The 21,606-nt window shown below is 38.6% G+C and overlaps 1 protein-coding gene across 1 annotated transcript; it reads left to right on the top strand.

The window, feature by feature from the left end:
• The first annotated feature begins 8,745 nt into the window (after nt 1-8,745).
• On the top strand, nt 8,746-17,613 carry MRPS33 (mitochondrial ribosomal protein S33). The gene is made up of 3 exons (XM_053553822.1): nt 8,746-8,815; nt 13,552-13,791; nt 17,303-17,613. Exons 2-3 carry the CDS (start codon nt 13,577-13,579, stop codon nt 17,406-17,408), a joined length of 321 nt encoding a protein of 106 aa, XP_053409797.1. The 5' UTR covers nt 8,746-8,815; nt 13,552-13,576; the 3' UTR covers nt 17,409-17,613.
• Nucleotides 17,614-21,606: the final 3,993 nt, after the last annotated feature.

Raw genomic sequence — 21,606 nt, 5'->3', positions numbered from 1 at the left:
GAATTTTGTTTTCCTGCATCCATAATTTAGATTAAAACTACATAATTATCTTATATATATGAAAATGAGGCAATTACCCAGATAAGTGACAGGTGTAAAACTCTTTTCCTCAATTAGTTCTTACAAAAAGAGATATTGGGACTAGCAATTAATCCCGGAGAACTGCCTTAATTCTCCAGTTAGCAGTTTTCGAGGCATCCTTAGAAAATGTCAGTATCAACTACAATGCCAATGGGTCTTCACACTTTTTGCTCATGAACCACCTAAAAGAATTTGCAAAACTATGTGCTCCTTTGCACATTTGTATTTGATTTGTAAAGTTTTTCATCAAAAATGTAAGGACTGACAAAGGATGCAATTCCAGTGTATCGCCAGTATAGAAATTTAAAAATAAAACCATTATATGGTTTTTTCAATGCCTAAGGGAATACAACCTCACAGCCATCATAATTAGTTTTAAAAGTATATGAACAAAATCTTCTTCAGTAGTGGAAAAGTTTGTATCATTTAATTCTCTTTCTTCAAGTTACATTCAACTCATCTCACAAAATTTCACCTTATCTTAATATATTTTTATGCTTGAAAGTCTTTATTGATCACCTATCATATTTCGCTGCAACAAAATATTTGCAAATTGAATTACTCTTTTTCAACTTCTCTGACTAAAAGTCTCCATGCGTTAAAAATGTTTTTCCACCTGGGCTGAATCATCATTATAATATTTTTCTACACAAATAATCAAAATAACCCAAATATATTATGAATTTTGATGAACTCTTATGGACAAAAAAAAACCCTTTTAACATATTCTTTGACAGATGAAGTTTTTCCCACTTAATGTATCCATGTATGACTACTATTTATTGCTTGAATGAGAAGCATCAATTTTATTCCTGTTTTCGCTAAATGGATATAAGCACTGAGAAAATGTATTCACATAAGTAGATGGAAATGGGAAAAGCTGAGTTATAGCAATGTCATCCAATTTTTTGTTAATTGTGGTATCATAATATTTACCACCTTCACCATTTTTACACGTCCAGTACTGTGGGGAAGGAATTCTCATAACTCTGGCAAGAATGCAGCCATTTTAGAAAACAAGCAATCCCCTGCCCAGACTCCTGGGCAGAGTGCTTCAAGGCCAGAGTTCCTGGAAACACTCTACCCATACACTGGCCAGCCACACTAGAGGTGAGCCCTGGGTGGTGTGCCATTCCAGTCACTTCCCCATTCTAGCTGTGTCAATAAGGCTAATAAAAGCCTTTTGCAACTGTGTGGGAGCTGAGCTGATTCCTGGTCAGACTCCACTCTCCAATTCCCTGTAATAAATCCTTTCCTTATCCCTGGACTGCCTTTTTCTCCTTCTTGGAGACCCTTACCCCCGTTCTATGCCAGAACCTCTCAAGTATGACAGATATTTACATCTTACAAAACTAAAACTCTACCCACAGAACAACTCCCTTTTCCCACTCTCTCCAGTCTCTGGCAACCGCCATATTGTTTTTCCATTTCTAATAGTTTGACCACTTTATACACCTCATATAAGTAGAATTATGTAATATATATCTCTTCTGACTAACTTATTTTACTTAACATAATGTCCTCAAGTTTGTACATGTTTACCGTATTGCAATATCACCCAATTCTTTGAACTGCTTCCAAGTTATATGCCAAAAGTTACACAGAAATCTATCACAAAAATTATTTGTAATGATCTTTCAACTGACAACTAATTCCTTCTTCGATTTTTCTGAAAATAATTATTTCTAACCTGACTTTTTTTAATCAAGAAGCTCTTAATTATGGTTTTTTAAATGACCTCTGAAGCAGGGAAATTATCTGAAAAATTAAGTTCAAGCCTTTTTTTCCTATAGCATTAGCAAGTTTCACGAGTCTTTTCTCCTCTACCAAAATCTTAACACTATTTAATCTAATATACATTTTCAAGGTCATATTTAACTTTCCCTTTTGTAGTATTTTTTTTTATTATTATTTGGGATTCATTGAGGGTACAAAGAATTAGGTTACACTGATTGCATTTGTTAGATAAAGTCCCTCTTATAATTGTGTCCTGCCCCCAAGAGGTGTGCCGTACACGGTGACCTGCCAGTCCCTTCCATCCTCCCCTCTCCCCACTTGCTCATTCTCCTTTTTAGCCAAGGCAATTCTTAGTAATAAAAACAAAGCCAGGGGTATCACCCTACCAGAATTTCAGCTTTACTACAAGGCCATAGTGATCAAAACAGCATGATATTGGCACTTGAAACCAAATAGAGACATTGACATTGGAACCAAATAGAAAACCATGAGATGAAACTAACATCTTACAGCCACCTAATCGTTGATATACCAAACAAGAACATACACTAGGGAAAAAAATCTCTATTCAATAAATGGTGTTGGGAGAACTAGATAACCACACGTAAAAGACTGAAACTGGCCCGCACCTCTCACCACTCACAAAAATTGGTGCAAGATGGATAAAAGATGTACATCTAAGAGCATGAAACAATAAGAAAGTGTGGGGAGAACACTTGAAGATATTGGCCTGGTGAAAGATTTTACAAAGAAGACTTCAATGGCAATTGCAACAACAACAAAAATAAACAAATGGGACTTAATTAAACCGAAAAGCTTCTGTACAGCTAAGGAAACAACAACCAAAGCAAACAGACAGCCTTCAGAATGGGAAAAATATTTGTGTATTATGAATTGGACAAAAGCTTGATAACTAGGATCTAACCTGACTTTTAAAAGAATTCATCACCACGGCACTCTACCAAGAGTGACAAAGTTAGATTCTGTCTCAATAAAATAAAATAAATTCCAGGTGCTACTGATGTTGCTGCATCACACCATAAAAAAAGAAAAAAAAAATTCATCATCTAGTCATTAAAGTCATTCACTTTCACAATGTCTGGGAAGCATACCAAAAAGTCAAGACCAAGATTTGCCAAATCTATATTTGTTTTATTTTTATTAAGAAGCACCTTATTTTACCTGAAATAACCCTTGATAGCTTAGCAAAATGGAAATATTGTTAATTTTGATATAAAATATTTTTGATAAAATGATTTTATCTCATCATGTACTTTGTATATTTTTGGAGACATAAACTAATTAGTAAAGCCAATCCTCACTTCAAACCAATCATCTAGATTAGATTCACTTTGAGAAAAAGTGTGGCTTCATTTTTAACTCATATACATATAATAGAATATGTATTTTGGACTTGTTTTAATTGGGAAATAAGTTATCAATTGTATCTTATAAACTCAATTACTAAAAGCAGTCAAGATTAAAATGTTGAAACAAATAGAATTGGTTTACCCATTTTTACAATATCAGAAAACCAAAAATAAATCTATATGATTTTTCTCATTACTTAATTAACAATAATAAAACATAATGTTTAGCTAAAATAAATATTATTTATGAATTAGAATATGATAAAAATTTAGATATTCTTTCTAAATATTGTTACTGCACCAGGCCAGTCTGGCTCAACATTTAGGTAATAAAGTTGTAAGTTGTTTTTCAGTTGCCATGGACCCCCAAGTTGAAGGTCTTAACCTGAGCATGCCCAGAGGGTGCAGTCATGGTAGAACCTAAGAACTAGGAAGGAGGAGTTAGGACTGAATTCAGAAGGGGACATTGCATAGCAAGGTTCAGGATCCAGTCGGACCACACATCCTGGCATCACCCCATTATAAGATCCAATTAGATCACCCCTCATTATCTTATGCTTATAAAACCTGACCCAGCTACCAGCTCAGGAAGGCAGATTTGAGTGTTTCCTCCTGTCTTCTTACCTGTGGTATTACAATAAAGCTTTTGTCAAAGATTGGTGCCATAGTTTTGGCATCTATGCACATCAGAAAGCAAACCCATTGATTGCCTGGTAACAGTACATCTAAGTACATAATGGACTTTGGTTTTCAGCTTTTAGGAATAACTAAAGAATCATGCAGGTGAACTGTGATAACTCCCTCCTATGTTCCTAGCACTCTGGGAGGCCAAGGAATGAGGATCAAGTCCAGCCCGAGCAAGAGTGAGACCCTGCCTCTATTAAAAATAGAAAATATTAGGCATTGTGGCAGGTGCCTATAGTCCCAGCTACTCGGGAGGCTGAGGTAAGAGGATCACTTGAACTCAAGAGTTTGATGTTGCTGTGAGCTAGGCTAATGCTATAGCACTCTATCTTGCCTGGGCAACAGAGTAAGATGCTGTCTCAAAAAAAAGAAAAGAAAAAAAAGAAAGAAAATAAGAATCATACATAAAAATTCTGGAATACCTCTAGTCAATTTTTTTTGTAAATGATAATAAAAATGTATCCTATATATTTTATGAAGAATAAAAGTATATGCTATCTTTAAAAAAATCAGTCCAGAAGATAAAGCATAATTTTATTTTTGTTAGTAAGAGGAAAAAATAAGGTTAGGATTGAAGTATCCATATACTTAATAATATAATTTGATAAAATTAATGTCAGACAAGATAGGCTAGGTTATGCTGCTGAAATAAACAAGAAATTTGTATGACTTAAAACAAAAAATCTGTGTGACTTAAAACAAAAGCTCATTTCTAACCTAAGCTACATTTCCATTATGGCTGGTAGAACAGATCTTCCCCTCAAGATCATTCAGGGCCCAGGCTGACAGAGCAAGAACTCTCCACCTCAGAGGGGAATGAGCACTCTGGAGTTTCCTAACAATAATTAACCACAATAACCAGGTGACACTTCACTTCTGCTCATAAATCATTAGCCAGAAAGAGTTACATGGTCTTAGCCAATCCCAAGATTGCCATGAAATCCAATCCAAACAAAGGGAAGGGAAAATGGAAAATATTTGGTGAACTATATTTCTGATTTTCACTTTTATTGAACAACACATACCAAATCTAAATCTAAAATAAAATTATGTATGACTTGTTCCAGGTTATTCCAGTGTAACACGAAAAATGTAAAAATCCCTGAATGTAATCTAGATTATGTTTATAATTATCAATGTTGCTACTATAGTTGTTCAAAGCTGCTTTTCCTGAGCTGGGCACAGCAGCTCAAGCCTGTAATCACAGCAGTTGAGAAGCCAAGGTGGGAGGAACACTTGAGGCTAGGAGTTTGAGACCAGCCTGAATGGTATTGTGAGAATTCATCACTACAGAAAAAAAAAATTTTAATTAGCCAGGTATGGTAGACCCAGGAGTTGAAATGGCAGTGAACACCACTATACTATAGCCTGGGTGACAACGCAAGACTCTATTTCAAAAATAAATAAATTTTAAAAAAAACTCCTTTTCTTTTGAGGTAATGACATATACTATAGATAATTAAAGAGAGTAACTGAAAAGAACTGCTTGAGAGTGGCTGGGTGCGGTGGCTCACGCCTATATCCTAGCACTCTGGGAGGCCAAGGCAGGCAACTGCTTGAGCTCAGGACTTTGAGACCAGCCTGGGCAAGAGTAAGACCCTCATCTTTAAAAATAGCCAGACCTTATGGTGGGCACCTGTCATCCCAGCCCAGGAGTTTCAGGTTGCTGTGAACGATGAAACAACAGTACTCAAGCCTGGGGAAACAGAGTGAGACTTCGTCTCAAAAAAAAAAAAAAAAAAAAAGGAAGGAAGGAAGAAAGTATCTGTAAATTGATTTACTCAAAGTAATAAGTATCCACCCTGCCTTTGGACTATGCCACACAATCCACACAATAAGGACTTGAAGTTAATGTGAGCTTTAATTCCTGCTCTGCCTAATTTGCCATAGAGCAAATGTGGGTTGTGACCCCTTTGTAACAATGCAAATACATCGCGGCATTAGGAAGGTTGAGAACCACTGCCATAGAATGTGATGAAAATGAAATCACTTAGTTTTCCACTTTACCACACCCACAGTAATAAGTACCAGATATATTTTACATTATGATTCAATACACATGTACCTGTTGTCTTGTGAAGCTATAATTACCCCCCTTCTCCTTGTGATGCATTCTGATTCTAATGTCTTTCTTTTAATGCTGGTCTCAACCAATTAATGACTCACAGTCCACAATTTGAAAACACTGAACTATAGAAAATATACAGTGGATGCCAAAAAATGTATATACATTTTTAAGAAAGGAAACAACTATATTAAAATTGTAATACTCAATACATCAATAACATTTGTTGTCTTGTATATTGTATCTTATATCTCTTGCAGAAGTCAAATGTGAAATGTGACTTGAGTGTTACGATTTTAATACAATCGTTTCCTTTCTTAAAATGTGTATTCATTGTTTGGCACCCTCTGTATGTAAGGCAATATCTGATTATAAAGATATTATAACATCTCTGATTAGGGCGGCGCCTGTGGCTCAGTCGGTAAGGCGCCGGCCCCATATACTGAGGGTGGCAGGTTCAAACCCGCCCCAGCCAAACTGCAACCAAAAAATAGCTGAGCGTTATGGCGGGCGCCTGTAGTCCCAGCTACTCAGGAGGCTGAGGCAAGAGAATCGCTTCAGCCCAGGAGTTGGAGGTTGCTGTGAGCTGTGTGATGCCACAGCACTCTACCAAGGGCCATAAAGTGAGACTCTGTCTCTACAAAAAAAAAAAAAAAACAGTAATCTCTGATTATAAGAAGTGTTCTTAAAACAGCATTACTTTGGAGTTCCAAGTGAGTAAGCCAAAGTCTGATGAAATCAATGTCCATAGGAAGTTAAATTTTATTCTATTAATTTAGGTTTTCCACCCCTAAAATTCCAACTCTCCTATTGATCATTAACAGCCTCTGATTGGCCAGTTTCATGGGCTTGCTGTTTCCAACCCTATGGTAAGCTGACAAATCTTCCCCAAAGGTATAAGGTCCTAATCCCTGCAACCTGCAAATGTTAACATAAACAGGGAAAGGGCCTTGAAAATGTGATTAAATAAAGGATCTTGAAATAAAAGAATTTTGGATTATCCAAGAAAGCCCTACACACAATCCCATGTATCCTTATTAGAGGGAAGCAGTATGAGCTCTGATGCACATTGAGAAGCCATGTGAAGAGAAAATAAATATTTGAAGATGCTGGCTCTGAAGTCTGAAGCCATGTGGCCGCAAGCCAATGAATGCCAGCAGCTAGGAGAAGCTAGAAGAGTCAAAGAATTGATTCTTCACCAGACTCTCTGGAGGAAGCAAGCCCCTGTCAACATGTTTATTTTGGCCCAGTGATACTGATTTTGGACTTATGGCCTCCAGAACTGTGAGAGAATAAATTTGTGTTGTGTTAAGCCACAAAGTTTGTTATAAAAGGCTCAGAAAACTAATATGGACTACATAAACTTGACTTAATGAAAGTAATGGTACAAAGTACCTTGAGTAAACAGCCATCTATAACTCTTTGTACTTTACTATGTTTTGAGATAGATTTATGGTAGCTTATGGTGATTCACAAAATACACAGTAGACATAAAGCTTATTAGCAATTTACTACGTTAAACTATTTTAAATTGCACACGAACTTTATGTCCACCCTGTGGACACTGACAACACAAAATAGGTGAAAATGGAAAAAAACAGGGAAGGATATTAAAAAGTGGAGCCAACAATAAGATTTATGCAAATATACATAGAATAGTTCTTGCCATGAGTCAACTACAAATTTGGCTTTAAACTAACCACCAACATACAAAGGAAGATTTCATGTTTCTATGATTCAACAGCCATTAGATAAAAACAAGCCAACTTCAAAGAAACACCAAAAAGGATATGAAATTTCTACCAGGAATTCTCCTACCCAGGAGATTTTTTTTGGACTATAGCTATGCTTGGGATACTCATTACCACCACAACCCACACACCCACCCACCCCCGTGTAAATGTAACTGTAGTCACTAAATCCAAGTTTGTAAGGCTGTTTACTATATCATAAGTTGATGATACGTCAAAACCCAAAACCTGGTAAAAGCAAATTCTATAGCCTAGATTGATAAGATATTGAAACTATCAAAAAAAGCAAATTGTATAGGAGGAAAGGCGATGTAAGTCTAATAGATATCAACTCACTGCTAACTTGCCGAAATTCCGGGGTACATTTTAGAGTACTTATGAAAGGCCTGGAATAATGCCCAGAAAATAAGTACCCTTTTCTCAGCCAGACTATCAAACATCTAATAAGTGCTGCACACAATGCCTGTGGGATGTGGCTTGCTCGACAAGCAGATTCAGTACGGAGAGAAATACCTGCAGTGTTTCTCTCTGCCCTGCAAAATCTAGATGACTACTAGCAAGAAGTTTCTGGGCAAACCGAGCAAGGGCCACTCACCCTGCCCAGGCCGAGCAAGGAAGGCCTGCAGGTGATCCCAATAGACCATTAAAGAAACAGAAATAACTGCAGGTGGATCAGAAAAACCACAAGGCACACGTATAGCCATTGCTTAGACTCCTGTGGGTCGAGACCCACAGGAACTGAATTAAAGGGCCGCGGCATTAGGAAGGTTGAGAACCACTGGCTTAAAGCCTTTTGGAAGCATCGCTATAGCATTCAAACAGAGCTAGCGGACACTGCAGGACCTTCCATGTAAACCAACCTTCCCGCACTTTTCCCAACCCTCTACCGGCTTAGTCCACACGGGCGGAGGCGCTAGCCTCACTACGCAGGCGCCAGGCATCGGATCTCTCCGGAGGTCTCCAAGAGAGGGCGCTAGTAAGTCCGGGTGGGTCACTAGAGCTCTGCTCTAGCTGCCAAGCTTCCGTTTCTCTACTGCTCTCGACAGCAGTCTCCGGGAGGAGCTGGGCGCCGGTAGGGGGCGGGCCTTCCGGGACGAGGGCGCGTGGGTGCCGAAGGTCAGGTTCAGGTAAGGTTGTCCCTGATTTGGGGGGGTGTCTGCAGAGAGATGAGGGTCATGGCTGTAGAGTTCTTCAAGAATCTTCAACCTTGTTGGAGTCGCCAAGAATAGGCCGAGTCTGTTTCATGGTTATCGCACACACTTGACCTTTTCCTGCGAGTTGGGGAATTTACTGCCAGTGTTTGTGCTGCCGTAATTTCATCTCTGGAGCGGTTACACTCTTCCACATAAGTGAGAAGTACAGGGCTCAGTTTTTCTGTTCACCAGGCAACGTGGCCTTCTGCACCGTAGCTTTGTGTGAGGGATGCCAATTAATTTTGTTACCGCCTTAAGAAAAATGCGGTAAGATGATAAATAAGAAAAGTGTTCGCGTAATGCCCTCCCACTCAAACGTCGTTTGACTTGACAGGCAGGAGCGATCGAGTCGGATATAAGGGGTTGAGAGCTGTGCTTGCTAAACTGAATAAATTAACACATATTCAGTGCCATTCATGCCTCTGCTACGCAGTGATGTAATTGGTACCAGGCTTTAAAAATAATAAAGCACTCTGTTTAGGTGCTTTATGTTTAGATTGTCTGTTTGGTAACACCTCCGTGCAGTGTGTGTGAGCTCCTTGGATCTTGATGATTGTTAGGGCAGGCAATGAGGTTAGCACAAGGCAGAGAGTATCACCCTCTTCGTGTAATAAGTAAGAGAACTGGGCAAAGAATGAAGACTACTACAAAAGCGGCATGGCCATTAAAAGGCAGAGATTCCAACCAGCTTTTCTACTCCCCAGTTAGCTCTCTAACTAACTAGTGATTTTGAGAATCTTTGAGAAAGCGCTCTCCACAGCAAAGTCTACACACACACACACATACACATGCACCTTTCAGCACGCAGATATACAGCTGCACAGGCTTCAAAACGTTGGGGCACATCCTGGTTAAGAATTCCTGCACTTCATCTTCACCCTTCAAAGAGAAAAGGCAGACCAAATCCGAAGCCAGTTGAAATAAACCTGACCTTTTAAATGTATCAGACCTATCAGAAAGGTCAAAGAAACTCACCCTTTTGTGTCAAAGTAAAAACATGGAAATTTTCTGTTTGTGTGGGCTTAATTTGTTTCGCCGGTCACAATTGAGTAATTTGTTTTTGCTTCCCATTTTCAACTCCAGTTAATTTTTCTTCATGATACTGTACTTTTCCTTAGTTCACATCTGAAGAAAGGTGACATTTTAAAGTAACTGCTTTGCACCCTTTAGAATGGTTTCGTGTGAATCAAAACCCATAATTGCCATTTACTTCATTAACAGTATCATTTTCTTTTATTTTCTGACATTGAAAGATTCTGTAAAGAAACATACAGGGTCCTGAAAAATTATAAGTAAGGCTTTTGAATTTTTCTCAAATTTAAAGCTAGTAAAAAGTGGCAATTTGTCAGTCTTAGGACCAGTACTCAAGAACAGCAAAAACTTCTTGCTGTGTATAAAAAAGAAAAAGTATGCCAAGCCCCTCTGTTGGCTGTGTCTGTTGGTAATTGTTATAACCATTTTCAGTTTAATCCTATTTAGTGAGTGGGTTTGTTTCTAGTAAGAGATTTAGGTTTGAAGAGGCCCTTTCTCCATCATAAAATCTTTCAGACTTGTATTTTGTTGTGTAACTATGTTCCAGTGGATTCTGGTGATCCTTTTAGTTATATATCTCAGTTATTTGCTACATTCCAAGGTAGGTATGAAGATGAATTAGCATCCTGTGATGACTTCAGTGACTACTACCCTAGTGAATCCCTTCTTCATTGCTACCTGCTACCCAGGTGCTGGTGCCCTCTTTTGTGTTTCCCTTTTGTTGCAGTTGTCATTATTGGTTAGCTGGCCCAGGCTGGGTTTGAACCCGCCAACTTTGGTGTACGTGGCTGGCACCATAACCACTGTGCTATGAGCGCCGAGCCCTCTATGGAGTTTGTATCTCTGCTTTTGCGTGATTAAATGAGGACAAGGATTAAACAAATATGTCTGTATAGGACATATTCATACCAAACTTACAAACAGGTTTAAGTTTTATTTTGTTTTTAAGTTACTGTTTACTGAGTGCCACTGTCTTACTTCTTATGCTAAGTCCTGCAAGCTTCATTTTCAAAAAAAGAAACTCAAATTTAGGGAAGTTAGGTAACTGTTCACAATAGCCCAGGTAATAAGTGATAGAGCCAATACTCAAACCTAGGCTTCAAGATTCCATGTTGCCTCTTCATTTAAAAATAAATTGATTTGGGGTGGCACCTGTGGCTCAGTGGGTAGGGTGCTGGCCCCATATACCGAGGGTGGCAGGTTTGAACCTGGTCCAGGCCAAACTGCAACAACAAAAAAATAGCCAGCCGTTCTGGTGGGCGCTTGTAGTCCCAGCTACTCAGGAGGCTGAGGCAGGAGAATCATCTAAACCCAGGAGTTGGAGGTTGCTGAGTGCTGTTGATGCCACAGCACTACCGAGGGCGATAAAGTGAGACTCTGTCTCTACAAAAAAAAAGATATGAATTCAGAGCATATTTTTCTGAAAATACTGTATAGAATGATACCTGATGTCCCAAAAGTCACCATACATAAGAAAATGGGAAATTGCAGCTAGATGTACTTTTATTTACAAAATATTCATTACAAAATTTTACAAAGAGGCAACACATAAAGAATATTTCGTAAACATTTGGTAAAATTTTTAGTTACAGTGTTTCCATTTTTCTATGTATGGTGACTTTTGTGATACCTGGTAGTTCCCAGACCAACTTACAAATGAGTAAGTGTAGAAATACTGTGTAATTACAGTAGAAATGTGCTGTGATGTCATGATGGTAGTTAAGCAAAACAAAACAATTGATAAAGAAAGTTTTTTAATCTGTTGTTTGGCAAATAACTTTAAAGGTGAAAAGAAGAGGAAAGATAATGCATGGAGTGAACCTTTTTACAGCCTCTGAAGGCAACTTCTGGTCATTGGTGAGGGCTTAAGAAGTTTATGGCACTGATTTGTTTACGTATTAAACTGTTAATGACTTTTTCCTCGTTGATGAAAATATAACCCCAATCCTAACAACCCCACCTCCAACCCACCTGTATCCACATAATGGGAGCTGGAGTTGGGAGAAAAGTGAACTGGGAACTGAGAGTGCCTAATGGTAAAAAAGCAAAAAGGAAGAGCAAGGCTTCTAGGTGATCCCTAGATGGGGGCAGAGAGGGGAATGGACTTTGGAACCAACAATTCTCCCATTGCTGGCCTTCAGGTGGCGCTGTTGGCCCAAGATTGCTTTGGTTTTAGCATGGTTAATGGTTTGAGGTTGATGTTCTGCAGTTGGTTTGAAGTTAGCCTCTTCTTTTTTAATGGATCTTGAAATGGTTATTAAAAGTTCTTTAATTTAAACACGGGGTCGGTTTGTTTTCTTGCAAAAGCTATTTTGAAATTCACTTGGCACCATTCCTATTTAGGAGGTTTTTGGGTCAAGATAGATTTATGCCTTTTTTCCTGTTTGACAATCAGCTCTTTTTCATCACAGCTGTAGTGTCCCCCAGGATAGTCTGAGTCAACAAAGGTTCTCATCTCACTTCAAGCAGTCCCCAGGTTATGAAACAGATAGGTTCTGTAGGTTTGTTCTTAAGTGGAATTTATGTGTAAGTTGGAACAGGTACATTTACCTGCTGCAGGCATTAGCCTCGGTCCACAAGTAGAGTTGTACGTCAGTCAGATATTTGTAACTTGCAGGCTGACAGTAATAGCCTCTGTTCCTAAGTGCAAGTTGCATGTAAGTCAGATGTTTATAACTTGAGGACTGCCTGTACTAAAATTTCATGTAAATTTATATATTCTGCCAACAGTAACTCCTACATCTGATCTAGAATGAGAATTATTCCACCAGCAGTATTCTTGATTCTTATGAATCACTTTAATAGTTTTTGATGTCTATTAGCTGTAATTTTTATATACCATAGATATCTTACCTATTTCAACATTCAGTGCCTCTGAAGAAAAAGTTACAGCTGATAAGAACTTAGCTAGTTTGCATTAAGGCAGAATATATAAGATTTAAAATAAGACACGTAATCTCACGATTCATACATGCCTTCTATTTAGTTATAATATGAAAATAATGAAACTCTGTTGAATTTATTTCTATAGGACTGCTGTCTGTTTGTTTTTCCCCAGTGACTCTCAGTCTCTAGGCAGAATCCAGTTCAGTAACCTAGAAGCCAAATGACCTCATAACTCATTAGCAGTTCTCAGAGCCATCTGGAGCCCTTAAGGAGAAGAGTGTTCAAAGGAAGGATAATAAAGACAACAGCATAATTATTCTGCCATGATTATACCTTTAGATGGCAAGCAGTCAGCAGATTTATTTTGCAAATTGCTTAGGCAGGAATTTTCTGAAGATACAATGCTAGGGGGTAAGATAACTTACATCCCTGTCCTCTTCACCCAGCCTAGAAAATATCAATAAATAGCCCGGTGAATCACAAAATAGTTCATGGTAAAAGGGCAGTGTGGCAAGGAAGTAATAGTATCTAACACAAAATCCCAAATTGCAAATGTAAAGCATGCAAAGGAAATAGCCATTTGGACTGTGGATGCTTCTCAGCTCTGAGGCACATCCTGCCAACAACATATAATGATTCATGTGTGGCTTTTGCTGTTTTTTCATCTTTGTTGTGTTGTCATTTTCTAAAGTATTCATTGGATAATCTTGGAATTTCTTACATTAACCTGTTTCTCTTTTCATTTTCTGTAGGGACTCTCTACTTGCTGCTGAAGACATGTCTTCACTTTCAGAATATGCCTTGCGCATGTCTCGTCTGAGTGCCCGCCTGTTTGGTGAAGTTGTCAGGCCCACTGATTCCAAGTCCATGAAAGTGGTGAAACTGTTTAGCGAGCTGCCTTTGGCCAAGAGGAAGGAGACTTATGACTGGTATCCAAATCACAACACTTATTTTGCACTCATGGGAACACTCCGATTTCTTGGCCTTTATAGGTAATGACAAAAAACACAAAGAGGGACCTGGGAGATTTTTTCAATAAATTAGAAAAGGAAAAAATTAGCCTTCCTATCCTTACAGTTTTATGGTTCTTATAATAAAGTCCAGGTAGTTCAAAGGATACAGTTTACAGAGGAAAGACTTCTTTCCAAATACTCATAATAGGCTAATCAAAAATGACAAAAGAAAAGTAAAGCTTATTGAAAGACATGGTGTTTTTTGTGGGGTTTTTTGGGTGGTTGTTGTTGTTTGTTTTTTGAGATAAAGTCTCACTATGTCACCCTTAGTAGAGTGCTATGGTGTCACAGCTCACAGCAACCTCAAACTCTTGGGCTTAAGCAATTCTCTTACCTCAGCCTCCCAAGTAGCTGAGACTACAGGCACCCACCACAACGCCCAGCTATTTTTTGGTTGCAGTTGTCAATGTTGTTTTAGCAGGCCCTGGCCAGTCTTGAATCCACCAGCCTTGGTATATGTAGCCAGCACCCTACTCACTGAGCTACGGGTGCTGAGACTGAACGACATGTTTTAATTATGTCTAAAACATGAATAATTGAGCTATACAGACATATTTAATAATTCACTAATCTAAGAACACTCTAAAAAAGATACAGAGAAAAACTGATCCAAATGCTAAGGAAGAAAATCCCAGAACACCAGGGTTGCCAGGCAGCAGGTTCTGTTATCAGATGAACAGAGTCCTGGCCCCATACCTGATCTGCTGCTTAGCTGCTGTGTGGGAGCCTCCTCTCTCTTCTGGTGCCTGTTTTGTTGGTGTTCTTATTTCCTTCCCCTCTGTTCTGGCATTTTTGTCTAAATAAGCTGTAGTTGGCTTTTAAAGGTAATATGTAAATTACACAGGTTTTTAACACCACGCATTTATATGTCTGTGTGTGTGGGAAGTAGATACTTATAACTATACACCTCTCTAGAAAGAAAAAAGATTGAATACCTATGTGATTATTTTCTTTAAAAATTTATTTTAATTATCAAACTAACACATGCTCATTACAAAAGAACTCAAATAGTATATAATTGTACAAAGTTAAAAATGTTTAAAAATGTAACATGTTTTAGTTTTACTTTGGGCAGCAATACAAAAATTATTTGGGACCATTTATTCTAATACAATAAGGTTACTAGTGCAGCCTGGTATTCATTGCAGATAGCTAAAGTTTAGTATGTTCATTTATCCAACAAATATTTCTTAAGTACAGTCCACGTGCAGGCATTTAAGATGGCACTAAGAGAACAGCAGTAAACAAAATAGAATAGATTTGCTTAGTTATTAGAATATACATATTCTAATATATTCTGTTATTTGTATAATCCATGACATATTTCAAATATTTGAAATTGCTTTGAGACTATCACTATTAGTCTGTGCTCAGAAAATAAAAATTTATTATGACCCAGAATAAAATATTAGGAAGCAGATCCCCTGAGTAGAAGATTATAACCCATAACAAAATCACACTCAGATATTTTTAAATTATCTGTTTGCAGCTGCTCTCCATTTGTTTGAAAAATAAAGACTTGGCCATCTTTGGAGACTGGGGGGAAAACAACAGTTATCCATGGAAAAGCAAAATTATTTTCATGTAGTCACTAGTTATGGTAAATGGCACCTCTAATGCTAGGTTTCTTGTGATATCAGGCAGGATGAAACTAGACAGTCTTCAATAAAGAAAATACTAGAACATCTATAAGCTGACATCCAAGGGACTGGAACAGACTGGTCAGCATCAGGAACTGCCATTGAGTACATGTGGTGCATGTCCAGACTGAAAATGAGGTCTAGTGAAGGAGGTGGTCAGTGGAGGGAAGTGGTCAAATAGGGAGGTTTTACCATATTCAGAGACCTGCAAAAGAGGGAGGGAAGACATTTCTCAAAAACAACTGATCCATTCAGTTAACCAGGTGCTTAGATTATATCAACAGATATAAAGCTCTCTTCTTTTGTGGAGCTGTCTTTCTCAGGGTTGATGGGAATGAAGGAGGAAGGAAAGATGGGGAGAAAAAATATAATAATAAGTAAATTATGAGAACATGCTATGGAAAAAAATATTAGAACCAGCTGAGCAGGATCCAGAGTGCTGGCAGGGCCCATGGTGAGTTGGTAGAGGGTGGGATACAGAATGAAACAAGATAATCATGGTCAGCCTCTTCAAGAAGATGATGAGGTTTAAGGAGAGGCTTAAAGATGGCAAGTGAGCCTGGAGAGAGCAGAGCAAAGACCTTGAGGTGCAAGTGTGCCTGGACTGTTCCAGAAGGAACATGGGCTACAGAGAGAGTAGTAGGACCAGAGACGGATCACAAGAAGCTGTGGATCATAGTAAGGATGATGGCTTTCGCTGTGGGTGAGCTGTGGAGCCATTTTGCAGGGCTGTGAACAGAGAGGTGACATGATTGGACTGCAACTGCACTGTTGAGAATTATTTGGAGACATTCACAGCTCATCTCAATGAGTCTATTGTATACTATCCATCATGTTCATGAAAATGAAATAGTGTCTATAAAACTAATCTGTTAAAACATCTTAGTTAAAAATTGGACTCTCTTACATTAGATTCATACACCATTATTATCCACACTTTACAGATGAGGAAACTAAGGTGCAGAGAAGTAAGGTTACCTATCCAAATTCCCAGAGTTAGTAAATGGTAGAGCTTTCTTTTTGAACTGAGGTTCAAATGGGTTCCAGAGCTTATATGTTGAATCCTATTCCATTCTTTAGGTATTTGATCTTAAGATATACATGTTTAATACAATCTAGGCAGTTTTCAGTTTCTGTACCATCCACATACTTAAAGAGCCCTGGCTGCCTGTACTATCCGTTTTTCGATTTGACTTCCTTTTACCTGAGTCTTTCCATAACAGCCTTCTTGTGTGAGTCACCTACTGCCATTGAGGTAGCTTTCTCTAGCCCTCTCTCCATTCTTAGAGGATGCTAATTCCTGGAGCACTCAGAGTTTCTGTGTAAATATTAACGTTTTTACCCATTTTTGCTTGTTCCAATGTGGGGTCTTAGTGTTGCAGAGAAATTTAGGATAATTATTAATGTTGTATCATAGTTACATAGGTTTACATGGGCTGGTCTAGGAATGTAACTACATCTTGTGGCATTGTTTCGTGAGAAAAAATGGACTCATAAACGAAATTTTGCCATTCAGGCAGTCCCCAGGTTATAAAAGGTACTTTCTGTAGGTTTGTTCTTAAGTTGAATTTGTATGTAAGTTGGAACAAGTATGTTAACCTATTACTTGTATTAACCTCTGTTCATAAATACAGGTTTTGTGTCAGTCAAATGTTTATAACTCGGGGACTGCCTGTGTACCCTGTCTCTGTGTTGGGGTGCCCTCTACTTTCTATTCACCAACCTGAGCATGTGGCCTGTAACAGTCAAGGATCGATTACAAGAAGGCCCTAGAGAGCAGTGCTAGATCGGTGTACCTTCCTGGTCTGGTAAAAGTACCTGGTTAATTTTTTCTTTCTTTCTTCATTCAGAGATGAACATCAGGATTTTAGGGATGAGCAAAGCCGTCTAAAGAAGCTTCGTGGCAAGGGAAAACCAAGGAAAGGAGAAGGGAAAAGAGCAGCAAAAAAGAAATAGTGTTGGCCCATTGAAAAAGAAAATTTCTTCCTCAGTAACAAGAAGAAGAAAGCGTATTCATCATCTTTCCACATAATAACAGAACACAATCTTCCTAAGTGAAGGTTGTTTGGAGGAACACATCATCTGCATGTTGGAGTCAAATCCAGTTAAATCCTGACTGGCTTTTTGAACACATTCTAACTACAAAATTATTTTCACCTTAGCTTTGTAATCTGCAGTTTACCTAATTCTCTAAAGAAATGAATATGTGAATTATTGTTTAATGACTTTTGAGGGGTGGGGATGGGATGGGGGGTAGAGGAGACCTTGTTGTGTGCCTGTCCTGTATTCCTTCCCCACTTGCCCAGCCCAAACTTCTTTCATCTCTGGCCCTTCAGCCACTTTTTCCACTACCAAGTTCACAAGCTTTCTGTGCCTAGAAAAGGAGTATTGAATACCTACTGTATACAAGGTGCAGGGGCTCTGCTGGTAGTGGTTAGCAAGAGAAATAGTCCCTGCTAGAACCTCTCAGTCTCTGGGAGAGACTAATATTATTTAATTACATACAGTTGTATTAAATGCTTCAAAGGATAATGCCAGACTTCTGTACGAGTGTGGTCAGATGGATGGTTGGATCCAGAGAGATAGCCAGAGGCCCAAACCTCATTAGGAAGTTTAAAGAAGGCCTCCCCAAAGAAATGATATTTAAACTGAGCCCTGGAGGATAAGAGTTAGCCAGAAGAAAAAAATGGTGAGAAAGGTGTTTAAGGCAAAGAGCATGACTTGCAAAGCCCTCAGGCAAGAAGAATCATCCTGTTCAAAGAAATGAAAAAAGACCACTGAGTGGTTCACCATCGTCCATGAGGCAATAGACAGAGGCCACACCATGAAGGGCTTTGCAAGTTCTGTAAAAAAGCTTTAACTTCGCCAGAGGCCAGAATATGTGTGATATTATTTCTAGGAGGGATGACTTGTAAAAGTTTGAGTGGTAAGCTACTGATTTTATTGTATTCTAAGCAATGAACTTCCAAAGAGATTGTGTGGGTTTCTTATTCTTGTCAAGAGTTGGGTTTCTTATTCTTTACTGTCTAGTAAATTTTCAAGTACTTTTTATAATGACAGTGGTAAAATACATAAAACTAAATTTACCATCTTAATCACACGTAAGTGTGCAGCACAGTAGTGTTATCGCTGTGCACATTATACTGTTTAACCCTGTTGCTACCTCTCGAGTGGAGAGAGCAAAGTACACAGGCAAGAGTATGTACAGCAAGCACGCCAGCTACAGTTTCCTTTCTCCGCTGTGCTGAATGATTCCAGAACTAGAAAGAATCCCAGTACATATGCTTAGACAAGTGATATTTTTAAATATTCATAATCCAGATGGTATGGCTAGGACCTATATTATAGCCTTTAAAAAAGGAAAAGAAACTATCTAAAATTGGGTGGTTTGTAGCTGATGGAAGTGAATTCCAACAGAAGGCTGAGAATCCATTCATTTCGAACTCTGCTGAGCACCTGCCATGTGCCTGACACATAATAGTTGTAGAGGATACAGAGACAAATAGAGTTAGTCCCTAAGATTGTGTGAATGAGCATGTGCATGTTGTAAAGTATTGGCATGATCTCAGAAGTTTGCTTGGAAAAGTGCAGATGCAATGTTATTCTTGGCCAGTGCAGCTGAGCCAGGTGTAGGTGGATGATTACCCCAGGATGTTGGGCTGAGAAACAGGCTCTCAGCCTGAACTCAGTATAGCTAAATGGATGTTCTGAATTCTCCTATGTTTGGAGAATGCCTGCATGTAAGAGAAACTTGGGAGAATTAGCATGATATTTTAAAGAAAGTAACCACATTAAATACCACCAGCAGAACTGAACCAGAAAACAAAGAATCAATGTATTGGTTAACTGATGGAAAACCTTCGATGAGATCTTGACCCCTGAGCCTGCATGGAGCCTTAGCAGTGGTTGATTGTAGATAACCCAGCATTAGGTTGGTGTGCGCCACTGCTCCCTGCTGAAAATCAGAAACTAAAGCTATAATTTTATTTGTACATAAGCTGTACCTTCAAGTTGACTGTAAGAGTGAACACTGTGACTCAAAACAGCCTGTACAGAACTGCAGTAGGCCAGCTGGAAAGGAGAGGATAAGAAAGAAGAGTTAATTCTTGACACTGGAAGGCAATGAATTTCAGGACACCAGTGACCAAGGGTCAAAGACTAAGTGTAATCTAGAAAAATTCTCTACTCTAGGTTTAGACTAGCCAGATTGTTTAATTGGGCTTAACCCGTCATAAACTATTTGTGCTCTCCCTCTAATGTTTGGTGTTTGGCGTGCATGGACAATTTTGCGTGATTTCAATATGGCATAGTAAAAAGAGACTGGGTTTTGGATTACAGAAATCATGGGTTTGTGGCATGGTTTAACTTGCTGGCTGTGTGACCGTAAGTCACTTACCTTCTCTGAACCTCTTTCCTCCTCTGTAAAATCATGATAATACTGGATTAATGAAATATTAAGATATTTGCAAAAAGGACAATATAAATTATAAAAGGTTAATCCAGCATTTTTACATGTAGTGTTTTTTGTGATTACTAAGAACTGCTGCATCTTATTAGCAGGTTTTTCCAAGTGTTGACATCTGCTAAAAATACAAAGTTCTCCAGATTCACTTGCAGCACGATAGGTTCAGGAAGTGGAGTAGTTGGGAGACAGATTTTATTAATGTAATTCTGAGCACTAAAAATTCATTTTTAAAGCATATGTGTTTTGAAATAAACATAAAGCATTATATACATAAACAAATATATTTTTATTTATAAAGCATCTTCTAAGAAAGAATAAATCAAAATCTGAAATTGCCTGCTTCACCCTATTTCACTGTGCTCTCACATTTCCCCCAAAGTTCTTGTGTGCCTAATTTTAGAGAGTTGGAGCAAGGAACAAGCCCTGTCTTCATGGCTCTCTTTCTTAAATACTCAAGAAGAGTTCCAAACAAAGACTTTCTTTAAAAATAAAAAATTGGAGGCCAAGGCATGTGGATTGCCTGAGCTCAGGAGTTCAAGACCAGCCTGAGCAAGAGCTAGACCCCCTGGCTAGAAAAACTAGCCAGGCATATGCAGAAGCCTGTAGTCCCAGCTACTCGGGAAGCTGAGGCAAGAGGATCTCTTGAGCCCAAGAGTGAGAGTTTGCTGTGAGCTATCATGCCATGGCACTCTATCCAGGGTGACAGAGACTGTCTCAAAAAAGAAAAAAAGTTAAAAATTGGCTGGATGCAGTACCTCATGGATTGCTTGAGCTGAGGAGTTCAAGACCAGCCTGTGCAAAATTAAGACTCCACCTCTACTAAAAAATAAAAAAAAACTACCCACATGTGGCTGGTACCTAAAGTCCCAACTACTTGAGAAGCTAAGGCAATAACATCACTTGAGCTCAAGAGTTTGAGGTTTCTGTGAGCTGTGATGACACCACAGCACTCAACCCCAGGGCAACAGAGTGACACTCTCTCTCAAGAAATAAAAAATTAAAAATAGCAATAGAATCAGCCAAAAGAACAATAACATATTCGAGAAGACTTAAATAAAAAAAAACAGCATAATGCTGCATATTGTGGTAACAGGAAAAGCAGCAAAACGCTTATGCTGAACTTAAAAACTGAAATGTTTATTAAATGTCACAAAGGAACAAAATGAAGAGAAGGTTTGTGAAACTATCCAGATGAAATGATCTAACTTAATTGGAGATCTAGCAATATAAGTTCCTATTAAAGTGGAAACTAGAGTTAAACAAGTATGGATTCTAAAACTTTGTTCATTCTATTTAAGGAAACATGTCTTTTTTAAAAGACCTTATGGAGAGCTTTCCCTGTCGCTGGTGCAGAAGATATGAGCGCCTCCTAACATTGTCTCAATAAGGCAAAAAGGAATGGATAAAATGTTTTCAGATGGAAAGCATGATGTGACTGTTAGAAGTGATGGTGCTACCCTTCTGAAACAAATGCAAGCATCACCTCCAGCAGCCAGACCTGGTGAGCCTGTCTACAGCTCAAAACAGAGAAGCAGGATCAAGTGCAGTGGCTCATGCCTATAATCCCAGCACTTTGGGAGGCCGAGAGAGAAGGATCACTTCAGTCCAGGAATTTAGGCAACATAGTGAGACCCTATTTCTACAAAAAAAAAAAATAGCTGAGCATGGTGGTACATACCTGTCATCCAA

The sequence above is a fragment of the Nycticebus coucang genome, chromosome 11 (genome assembly GCF_027406575.1).
Source record: "Nycticebus coucang isolate mNycCou1 chromosome 11, mNycCou1.pri, whole genome shotgun sequence".
NCBI lineage: Eukaryota > Metazoa > Chordata > Mammalia > Primates > Lorisidae > Nycticebus > Nycticebus coucang.
The sequence above is the reverse complement of the archived record's forward strand: the minus strand, read 5'-3'. Positions and strand labels throughout refer to the sequence as shown.

What these genes read in the sequence shown, in the direction of transcription:
- MRPS33 (XM_053553822.1), top strand. Translation starts at nt 13,577, where the DNA reads ATGTCTTCACTTTCAGAATATGCCTTGCGCATGTCTCGTCTGAGTGCC. An exon ending in CGATTTCTTGGCCTTTATAG is followed by an intron (nt 13,792 to 17,302) that starts GTAATGACAAAA and finishes TTCTTCATTCAG; the next exon opens with AGATGAACATCAGGATTTTA.